The 11,226-nt window shown below is 42.6% G+C and overlaps 1 protein-coding gene across 24 annotated transcripts in view; it reads right to left on the bottom strand.

Annotated features, from left to right (window-relative positions):
• celf2 (cugbp, Elav-like family member 2) overlaps positions 1–11,226 on the bottom strand; it is a 201,959-nt gene that overhangs the window by 2,883 nt on the left and 187,850 nt on the right. For 7 of the 24 annotated variants that reach the window (XM_037121495.1, XM_037121511.1, XM_037121501.1 and 4 more), the window contains 4 exons: positions 9,481–9,606; positions 5,421–5,618; positions 3,357–3,500; positions 26–198 (listed from right to left, as the gene is read on the bottom strand). In XM_037121495.1, coding sequence (XP_036977390.1) covers positions 71–198; positions 3,357–3,500; positions 5,421–5,618; positions 9,481–9,606 — 596 coding nt within the window. In that variant the 3' untranslated portion in view covers positions 26–70. The remainder of the gene's footprint in view (positions 1–25; positions 199–3,356; positions 3,501–5,420; positions 5,619–9,480; positions 9,607–11,226) is intronic. The other 17 variants (XM_037121500.1, XM_037121513.1, XM_037121509.1 and 14 more) reach the window with 5 other exon arrangements.

The raw sequence follows: 11,226 nt of genomic DNA, 5'->3' as shown, positions 1-11,226 counted from the left end.
TTCTGTGGGGGCGGGGGGGACTTACCCTAGCAGTGCTAACATGGGGAGCAGATAGACCCTAGTGCTAAGATCAGTACGGTTTGCTGTCGTTCTTGGAGCGCTTCAGCTGCACCTTCAGCCGCTTCATGCCGATCTGGAAGCCGTTCATGGCCTGGATGGCTGCCTGTGCCGACACTGGATTGTCGTAGCTGACGAAGCCTGTGGGAGACACCGGAGAGAAAAGCTGGTGAACAAAAAGGGAAAAAGATCGATGTGACAATGTGACAATTTGTCCTTTTTCCCACTTGGCACAAAACTTTGGATTAAGTGGTGTGGTTGCAGATTGCTATCAACTTAACACTCAAAAATGCGACAGACCCTCTTTGGAGCTTATTTATGTCCATTACAGGCTACTGTAGAAACATGGCGATGCAAGATGGCGGACCCACTCGTGTCGATAATAAACGGCTCACTGTACGGAAGGCTAACGATTGCTGGGTGATTATACACAAATGAAAACATAATTATCAATATTATATTCAATTTCTGTCACTAATTTTTACATTTAAAACATGAAACTGTTCATTAGTGAGATGCATTTGTACCAGGGAGTGTTTTAAGACTTTAAATCAATAAATATTGGTATAATTTTATAGTTGAATGACTGAAAGTAAGCTGCGATAACTGCTGCAGCTAGCTAGCTAGCATGCTATCCTTTCAGCAGTCTGAGCTAGTTAGCTAGTTCAGCTCAACTGTTTTCTTCAAGCACCAGGTATTTAAAATATCTGAGTAGAAACCAAAAAGACAGAGCAGGATGGTAAAAGATGCTAATTTGTTAGCTAACACAGGCTGTTTTTCTTAGCATTCGTGTGCTAATGCTCTGTAATAAATTCTGCTTGGTAAACAAATGTTTAATTTGTATATTTGCTGGTTTAATCCTAATTGTTTCCTCTTCTGTGCCACAAAACAAGGCTTAAAATATTTTCCATCAAATCCGACTCACAATATAAATTACAGTCTGAGACCAACAAGCTCCTCTTTGTTCCTTCTTCACGGCGAGTTTACTGTCTGAAAATTAAAGTGTAATAATAAACTGATGTTAACATACGACACCAGGCCCCCTCGCCGTTGTTTCCGCGTCTCAAGATATGATTTTTTTTTTCTAGATTACATTTACATCTACATTAAAATACACCCCTGGTACACAATAGGAGAAGATTAAACTTTAATGACTCCTGGAGGGGAACTCGGCTGTTGCATCGACAAAATAATGAAAGAACAAATGCTATCATAGAAACAAACAGAGGGGCTTCAGTGATACTTCCAATATGAAGCATCATGAATGTGTGAAAGTATTCTGAGACGGTAACAAAAACACATTAAAACCACAGTTTCTGCTCCAGAAATACTTCATCAACATTTTGACCAACAGCTTGACAAACGCCACCGCCGGTCACAATGTTTAAAATACAGCTTCTACAGCAGACAACAAGGTTTTTATTGTGTTTTGTTTTTTGCTGTCATCTCTGTGCACACTTCACTTCCTCTAGCGATATCTGCAACCTCTAAAAACTGACAGTAAACTCCTCGTCTCGCTTGTCTCGCCATCCATCCTCACAATCCATTTTCTGACAAGTATCGCTGCTGTCTGCTCGTGCGCTCTTTCCTCCTGGATCCACGCTTGATTTATTCTTGTTTCCCTTAGTTGCTCCACAAGGGGATGGAGACGCATTATATTTAGGTTTTTTTGTTGTCGACACGGACAAATACTATGCAAATGAAAATCTGCAGTACACCTTAATGCATTTCGTTTTGGATTTGAAGCCTTTTTTTCTTTTCTTTTCTTTTCTTTTTTTTCGCTCTATTTTTCTACACTCCTATCAGACAGAAGAATACCAGGTGGAGAGGAAAATCACTTGCTGTCCCAGTTCAGGGCTGGATCTCTTTAAGCACGGCCAATTTTAACCATAAATGCAGCCTCTTTTGCCTGGATTTGGAGGACACGAGTGGTGTGTCCTTTGTAGCCCTCAATGTCATCCAACTAGCTGTCCTTAAGCTTTGAACAGAAAATCCAAGCTTTACCTACCCCTCTAGTGTCGCTGCTGTGTGGTTACACTGTTAAAATGAAGCTTGCTGACAACAATTCACATATAATGACATTTTATGACTTTTGAATAGTTTTGGAAGTTGTCAGATTTTTGCAGTTTTGTTAGGTTACGGCTCAAAACTACTTTGTTAGGGGTACACACCAAAATTACTCGGTTAGGTTTCACACAAAATCTGCGTGGTTAGGTTGACCCTTTACCCCAATTGGGGGACCCTTTAACCCTAACCCTAACCCTTAAGACATGCAGAACAACCACAGAGCCACTACTGCACTAATTATGAAAGAATATAGTCATATTTTATATCAAATTAAACAGCAGAAGCTGGGCTACAATGTGTAAAATACATAACCCCTAACCCTAGAAAATTGGCTTGGGGCATAAAGGGTTAAAGCTCTAAAACTACTTGGATGGATTTAGGCCCAAAAACTACTTCGTTAGGTTTACGCCCCAAATCTACCTGGTTAGGTTAAGGCCCCAAAACTACTCGCTTAAGTTTAGGCACCACATCTACTTGGTTAGGTTTATAGACCAAAAGTACTTGGTTGGGTTTATGCACTAAAACTACTTGCTTAGGTTTTACGCACCAAATCCACTTGGTTTGGTTAAGGCTCCAAAACTACCCGTTTAGGTTAAGGTACCAAATCTACGTGGTTAGGTTTAGGAAAAGATCACACGATGTACGAGTACGAACGATAACTTACTGAAGTAACAGAACTACAAACAAATCACTCCTGACTCTTGGTCAAAACATTTAACGAACCTTGGTCTCTAGTGTACGACCCATCAAACCTCCCCAACCACCCCTGGACTTGGACTTTTCAGGCTGCTGTATTTGAGGCGTAAGTGTTAAGGATGTACACTGAACGATGTAGGTCAGACAAAAACCCCACAGGAGCTTTCAACATCCTTGACATGTTTTCTCGACTTTCTCCACTATCTGAGGAGGTAAATATTGTTGGGTTTGCTGTAGGCCTGACTTAATTTATATAATATGGACTATTTTCAGTGTGTGTGTGTGTGTGTGTGTGCAGTGCTGAAGTAAATAGTGTTTATGAGTCAGAAACTGGGTATTATGAGAATTTCCCCATGACACGAATATGGCATTCAGTTCACCCTGGCCTTCATCTGAGAGACCCGACATTGTGGCGCCGTATCCTTCAGAGTCCTAAGCTCCTGAACTGGGACACAGCTAGCAAAGAAAGAAAAGGACAGATAACAGCAGGCGTTTCAGTGTGTTTGGACACACTGTCGCCTGTGCTGCCGCCGTACCGAAGCACTTGCTAAGGTTTGTCTGTTTGTCGATGAAGACTTTGGCAGAGACCACGTTTCCGAAAGGCATGAACATCTGGAGTATGTCCTGGTCTCCAAACTCCTGGGGCAGGTGGTAGATGAACAGGTTGGCACCTTCGGGACCTGGCGGGGACGAGACGCAGAGCAGGTATAAGGTCAGAGTGGTTTTTCATTAAGCAGAGCTGCAGGAGAGGAGCGCTGCATTGTGGCGACTCGCGCCGCCGCACTGTCGTCAATGCAGCGCGCGTCGCATGACCCTGAGTTCTGTTATTGCTTTTAAACGACATTCTGCAATTGTACTGAACATTAAACAAAGATGAAAAGCTTTTGGGGTTTCATTTAATAATCCTATTCCAGCTCTGGAATAACAAGAGTGGTTCCCCCGTTCGCTTTCATTGGATTCATTCTCTCAGCTGCGTGGCGTCTCTCTTAAGAGGGGTCGCAGGTCGCCCCCCCTGTTCTACCACACATAGGTCAGATCCCTCAGATTCATTAAATACACTCTCCGCTGCTAAATGAAGTCGTGAGGGAGCCGAGTATTTGTCATATCTTTGTCTCCCCTGGAGGGTTCTGAACTCCTGGATGAGCTGTCAGAGAAAGAACGCAAAAAAAAAAAAAAAAAGCTTCTTTACAAATGGATCTTTGTTGGAAGCAGAGATGAGTCGTGGACAAACAAACAGTATGTGGCTCTGTGTCTCTTTTACTCTGCATTTCATCATCTGGTTGGTATTCAACGGTGTCGCTGAAAGCTTTTGGGAACAATTGAACTTCAAACATCAGGTTGTGTGTGAAGGTGGCACTTTGCGACAGCGCTGATACGTCGGCTGATCAATTCCACATTCTGTCTTCTCCACAATGGGATAAAATGAACTGTGCAGCCACAAAGAGAAATATTGATGATATTCATAGAGAGGGTTGGATTAAAACACACATTTTGTGCGACTAAAGTAACATCGGGGTTCTTCGTAATAAGACAGAAAGTACTGGAGGAGTAAAAAATGGGAATAAAAATGTTTTTGGTCCAGTTATTCATCCAGGAATTCAGCCTCCGGGCGTTTTAAAGCTGATGTTGCACTGATTTAAGACTAAATTCAGAACTCAGATATGTAGAGTTCATTATTCTTAGGAATTAAAATAAGACGGTGTGGCTGTATATTCTGAATATTTAGTAAAATAGGCCAATCATGGATTAAAAGCAATCAACAACACAAACATCTCTCCCCACTTCCAACAAAAGCACCCTGTAGTTCAGCATTGTCTTTTCTACGTAATTACCAGCTTATTTCTTTTCTTTCTTTTTTTTTTTTTTCTCAACAGTTATTCTTGTCAGAAAAACACATTATTTTCCCATAAAATGTGTGTTTGAGCAGCAGGAAACACTTTCTGGGTGCATTAGGCTACAAGAGAAAAAAAAAAATCGAGGTGAGCATTCGGGTCCTGCTTTAATTTGAAAAAAGTGTTTGTTTACATATTAATTGTAGAAGAAATCACTATTCTGATGAATTCCTTCCTGACATTTTAACTTAATGTTGCAGCACTAAAGTTTATTTGCTTTATGTTGAAACTTCTCGTTTGCATCTTGAGTTTAAAGGTCTCATACGATCCATCTTTAATGTTTATAAAACTGTTGCTGCAGCACCTCTATTCACCCTCAGTCTGAGCGCCTGTCTCTTTAAGAACCCAGTCTGCCCTGATTGGTCACCTCTCTCAGGCTTGAGCAGGCAACACCCACTTTGTTTCCACATCGGCTCTACTTGTGTTTTTAAAAAATCCACCTGCATTCTGGGGGCGTGGTCGACTGTACGGTTGTGACATCACAACGTCACGGAAACCCTGACAGCGCTTTTGCATCTAAGTTTTCATACTTTCACATGATTAATTCAACACCTGGACTTTCTTTATAACACAATATGGGACCTTTAAGTGTCTCCTGTTGTCTGTTTGCAGCTCTACAAAGTAAATCCCAGTGCTGTAAACACTCGTGAAACGTGACCCCCCGTGGAGCAGCAGTGACGTGCTCTGACCCGGCCCGAGGCTACTGACCCTCTTTCTGGCTGCCGGCGGCCCCTTGCTGCTGCAGCAGGGACTGGCTGTAGAGGGTGGGCAGCGCTGCGGCGGCGTACTGCTGGATCCCTGAGTAAGCCTGCGTCAGCGCGTCCATGGTGCCCGCCGTCCCGTTGGTAAGCCCGGCGCCGCCCAGGCCTCCGTTTAGAGCCGCCATACCTGAGAGCATTTGAGCAACTTTACATAAAACCCAACAATAAAGAAAGAAGAGTGCACTTACTCATTAGCGCTCCCACTGAAGGTTGTGTTTTTACCACACATACACACATTAACACACACACACACACACACACACACAGTTACCTGACGTCACACACACTTACACACACACACACATAGACTGAACTGTACGTTACACACAGAAAACACATCGATACTGTGTACGAAACACGACAGCGAACAGAGAACAGGACACACACACACACAGACAGACACAGACACACACACAGAGTATTAGTTTAAACACAGGTAAGTACAGTATGAGTGTAGCTGATGACAGCCAGAGCTGCACACAGGTGTACTCCAGGTCAGAAGCACGCAGCGACGCATGCACGCAACACAGAAACACACAAAGACGACAACAGACCGGATGAAATCCACGTGAGGACTCTGGACACTGAAACATGTCTTATTACTTCCTGTTTCGCGGCTTTATGCTAAGCTAAGCTAATCGACACTCGGCTCTATTTTCAGACTTTATGAACGAAAGAAAGAGAGAATCTTTTTCCTTGACAACTGTTTTTTCACATCCAGGTTATTTTGTTCTGATTTTCTTGACTTTGGCTCATATTTCTCCTCTTAACACTCCTTTCTTGAACAGGTAGAAGTCGAGGACGACTCTTCGCGACCCTCAGCAGTCGTAGATGGCGTCAAACATCCACGACTGGATATTTCCGATACGCCGTCTTCTGCTGTGTTTATTCATCATGCAGCACATCATTATCACATTACCTGACGGAGATAGAAACACACTGACGCCATCAATTAAGTCATCAAATGAAAAACAGCACTGCCTCATTAACTTGCAGTAAGGTGATGCTTTATAGGCTACTGTTAGCGACATGCTCTCGTTTTTATTGTCTCAACGTCAATTTTACTCATTTAAAGTCGGTTTTATTCAGTTTTGAAGCCTCTTGTTAAGTATTTTTCCTTGTTTGTCGTTCTCTAAATGAATCGATGGTGGTGATTTATCCACATGACACATAAGTCTGGATATAAACGCCGGCAGGACACGCCGGTAGGTGTATTTTTTTTATCTTTATGACACTCTCATAAAATGAGAAAGAAACATTGGCAGATTTATTAGCGAGACGGTTAAAGCGAAGTTTAAATTGCACATAATCTGCAGAATCCGATAATGGTCCGTCTTCAGGATCCACCTCACAAAAGTCCTCAGAAACGCAGCAAGTAGACGATTATCTTGCCGTCTTACTGCAGCAGCTCAGTCAAACATCAACATGTGCTTTTTTTTTTTTTTTTCTTCCCCAGCCTGTGACGTCTCACTCCGGAGGGTGGAGGAGGGCAGGTGGAGCGTGGAGGGAGGCTCTGGGAGTGGAGGGAGGTGTCTGGTTTGAAAAGTGAAGGAACGCAGCAGTAACACTCATTAGTTGCTTGTAAAGGCTTAATATCACGGCGGAGGGCAACTTGTCTGAGGGGGTCTGACATTGGCTTCGGCGTCCTGTCGCCTCGACGTCAGACACAGTGAAATAAATTATCACCGCGGCGCTCCGGATTATAGGTCACTCATTTATTCAGGAATAATTGCACCGGTGACCTTTGCAATTCAATTAAGGCCTAGATGTGTTTAAATGAGGCCGGTTGGAGGTGGGTGGAGGGACGGAGGAGGAGGAGGAGGAGGTGTTGGTGGTGTTGGTGGCGAGGAGAGACGGGGCGAGCCGGGACGAAATGTGATGCAAGAAAGTTCTGTTTGAAAGACGTGTGTGTGTGTGTGTGTGTGTGTCGGCATGTCCTGTGTTTCTGTACCTGCTCGAGCTGACGCGTATATGATTTACACGGCGGATACAGCTACTCCAGCCGAGGAGCGGTAAAGGTCAGAGGAGAATAATGTGGCGGTACAGGAGCTCCGCTGTAATAACAGCGCTGATTAAGATCCGCGGCCCGTCTCCAACCCGGAGGTCAGAGGCAGGACAGGCGGCGCTTCGGCTCGGCGGACCACACGGAGCGTGAAGTCGACAGAACGGAAGGATCAAACCACGACAACAACATGCGAAGTGCCGATGTTGAGTTTTCACAAGAAGAAGAGGAACTTCAGCAGGAAACTGGTCGTCAGTTATTTAATTAACATGGAAATAGTAAAAGTTTGTATTAACTTTTACAATTTTACCATTTGTTTGAAAATTGTGATTAACTTGTTTGTTTTAGTCTGAAGGAGAAGTTTTTTTTTCCCTTGTACATGTAAATGAAGAAGCTTTTGGCATAAAAATGATAAACTTTAATTTTTTTATGTTGTATATTTTTTGTGATGAATTGTCAAAATGGCAAAATTAGATTAGATTATTTATTATTTTCTGATTTCAGATGTGTTATTTATTTAATTCTATTCACTTTTTTTCTTCCTTTTTTGGCATGAAACTATTTAATATCAATTATTTATAATTCAAAAAGTCTATTGGATTTTAGTTTGTTTTAGAATAAACTAATTAAATTAATTTTTCTTATCTTTTTGGCATGAAAATGTAACATTTATTATTTTTGGAATGAACATTTTGTGTTTCTTTTAAATTAAATTCTCAACTATGAGTTTGTTTAAGAAATCCCAATTAAATGATTTTATTTATGTGCATAAAAAATGTCTTATTATCTATTTTTGTCTTATCTATGGTAGGTTTTTTTAATAGAATATGGTCATGCGAATTAAAATATATATATATTTTATTACACAAATGTTGTCACAATTTGATTTTTTTGTGTTGATTTGACAGTAAAATTAACAGGTTTATATTTTCTTGCATGAAAGTTGCATAATTGAGTATTTATTTCCATAAAATGTGACCACATTTGGCACATAAACGACCAATTTAAGCAGCTTCATTTGTAATTCTGACACTTTGGGCTGAAACCATGACAGCTGTCTTGTTTACATGGTAACGTAGCGTCGACAGAACTTCCTCGGACTCCTCTGAGGGTCAAACTCTTCTCTTCAAGACGACAACAAACACAAAAATGACGCCACAGAAACAAACAGGATGTTAAAACACCAGACGACGACAGACGCGTGAGGCGACAGCAGCACGCCAGCTCCGCCCGGACGGCACCGCAGCGCTCCGACAGCAAGCATCACCTCGGACACAACCAGGAAGCGGATGGAGAGATGGAGGAATGGGTGGATGGAGAGATGGATGGGTGGGTGGATGACAGACCCGCGGCCGGATGAGCTCATGAGGTCGCCGTCATCGAGAGTGAGACAATTTATTATCCAATCAAATGTTACGGAGACGCAGAGAGACGACAGGAGGAACCAGATCTGTGGTTTCTTTCTTATTTTTAACCTTCTTCAATCGTTAATTTAGTAAAATATAGACTTTAATATGTAAAATAAAGTAAATTTTTGATTTAAAACTCAAAATATTAACAGATTTTTGTCAAATTTCTTCCTTTAAGTTAAATCTAAACTGTGTATCTGAAGTTTAGATTATTACAATAATTCTATAATATAAGCCGCTGACATCAGTGTTGGACGAGTTCACGTGTTTTCTGATACACTCTGCTTTAGTTTGGTGAATCTGCAGGTTCGTCTTCATCAAACTACATTTATTTAAGATTAAATGTTCAAATCTTTCACTTCTCTTCCAAATCACAGATTAAATATGAGAAACGATCTGCTTTAATTTCAAAAAAATCATGTGTGAAAACCCGTAAAAATCCAGCTCTGATGAACGCCAGCCGCCGTGACGCGTCGTCTCTCTGCGTCCACTCGCAGGTTGAGGCTATTGGAAGTGTAGGTGGAGGTGGTGGAGGTGTAGGTGAGGGTGGAGGTGGAGGTGGAGGTGGAGTGGCTGATGGCAGGGTGAATACTCACTGTTGATGCTACCTGCTAGTGCATTTATGTTATTCAGGCCCACAGTTGCGCCTGCCAGGCCCTGCAGGGTGCCCAGAGAGGTCAGAGAGTTCATGGCACCGGCGTTGGAGCTGGCTGTGGTGCCTGCTGCCGGGAAGGGGAGGAGGAGGAGGGAGGAGGAGGAGGAGGAGGAGGAGGAGGAGGAGGGAGGAGAGGAGAGGGAGGTGAGGACGGAGAGTAGGAGACAAAGACACAGACTCGTTAGACAAGCGTCGAACAAAAACTCAAGGTTTCCTCGTGTGGAGGCTTTTCTTATTAAACACACATTTACAAAAAGCTGCTTCACTCTGCTCGGCCTTTATGGAGTTTGTGCAGAAGGTGCCACGTGTACGATTTAACATCATTTGGAAGTATTTTTATAAAAATAACTATATTTGCTGCAGAGAACACTGGCTGCCTCTTACGTCTAAAAAAAAACCCTCAAATTTTGCGGCACTAAAACACACCTGTGAAGGATTATACTGTAGCCTGAGCAGAGGTTACGAACTCTGAAGGAGGTTTTTATTTATAGTTTAAATGTCTCGTCTGGTCAGATTTTTGCAGACACGAGCTTGAGACGTCTCTTCAGGGAGAGTGTAAAACTAAAAACATCTACCTGACGAGGAGGAAGAAGAAGAAAGAGTTCAAGGCAGACATGATCTCGAGGCAGCTAATTTCCTCTGCAAAGCAATTTCACTCAAACTGATGGTATGAATATACACAAAAAACATCACAAGTAGCACCTTTTTTCTAATTAATCTAATCGATATACGATATGGAAGATGGAAAAAAAACAAACACATCTACGGTTGGAAAACAGAAGAGCGCCGTATGCTTTGTGTCTGTCTGTCAGCAGATAAATTCACAGAAGCAGGTAAACTGGAGGATTTGCTTGCATTCAAGGTTGGAAAAACACAAGGAGCATCTCCCCCCCCAAAAAAAAGAAAAGAAAGCAGGTGTATGCACAGAGAGGCAGAAGAGACTGTCCGGAAAAACAAAACAAAAACTTTCTGGACTCGAGCACAGTTGTGTTTTTTTGAAAAATAATCAGCTGGTTGTCAGTGACACCAAAAACCACAAGAAAAACACACACGAAACTTCAACACGGTGGACACAAACTCACACACACATACACCTGCAACACACACTGATGTGAAATGTGTGTGCGCCATACATGAAGTAACTATGTCGGAAGTGGTTGGTGGCTGTTGGTGGAGGTGGAGGTGGTTGGTGGTGGTGGTGAGATGGGCGGGAGAGTATGGTGCACAAAGCTCACAACCTAAAAAAACAAAACAAAACAAAGGATTTAATCTAGTAATTTACCCTTGATCTCATCAAAGCGATGCCAACAAAGCAGGATTGCCGCTGAATATATTAAGACATGGTGCGATAAAGGCAGCGTTACGTCGGCACACGGTGCAGGAAACACACACACACACACACAAAAAAGAAAAACGCTGGCCTGTCTCCATGCAGAGCTGTCTATATTTATCAACCTGGCATTGTGACATTTCCAGCTTCATCGACACATGCAGTATACAGCAGCCCACTCATTCACACCGAGGAGCTCAACCTGAGTGTGTACTATTCAAGGTTGGACTGACATTCAGAGTCAGGGAAAGAGAAAGAAAGAGCGATAGAAAGTATGGAGAGAGAGAGAGAGAGAGAGAGACGAGACAAGAAAACGGGGCATTCATGCCGGCGCGAACCGGCTCGGTGGAGGCAGGA

This window comes from Acanthopagrus latus, chromosome 14 (assembly GCF_904848185.1).
Source record: "Acanthopagrus latus isolate v.2019 chromosome 14, fAcaLat1.1, whole genome shotgun sequence".
Taxonomy (NCBI): domain Eukaryota; kingdom Metazoa; phylum Chordata; class Actinopteri; order Spariformes; family Sparidae; genus Acanthopagrus; species Acanthopagrus latus.
This window is presented reverse-complemented; position numbering and strand designations above follow the sequence as displayed.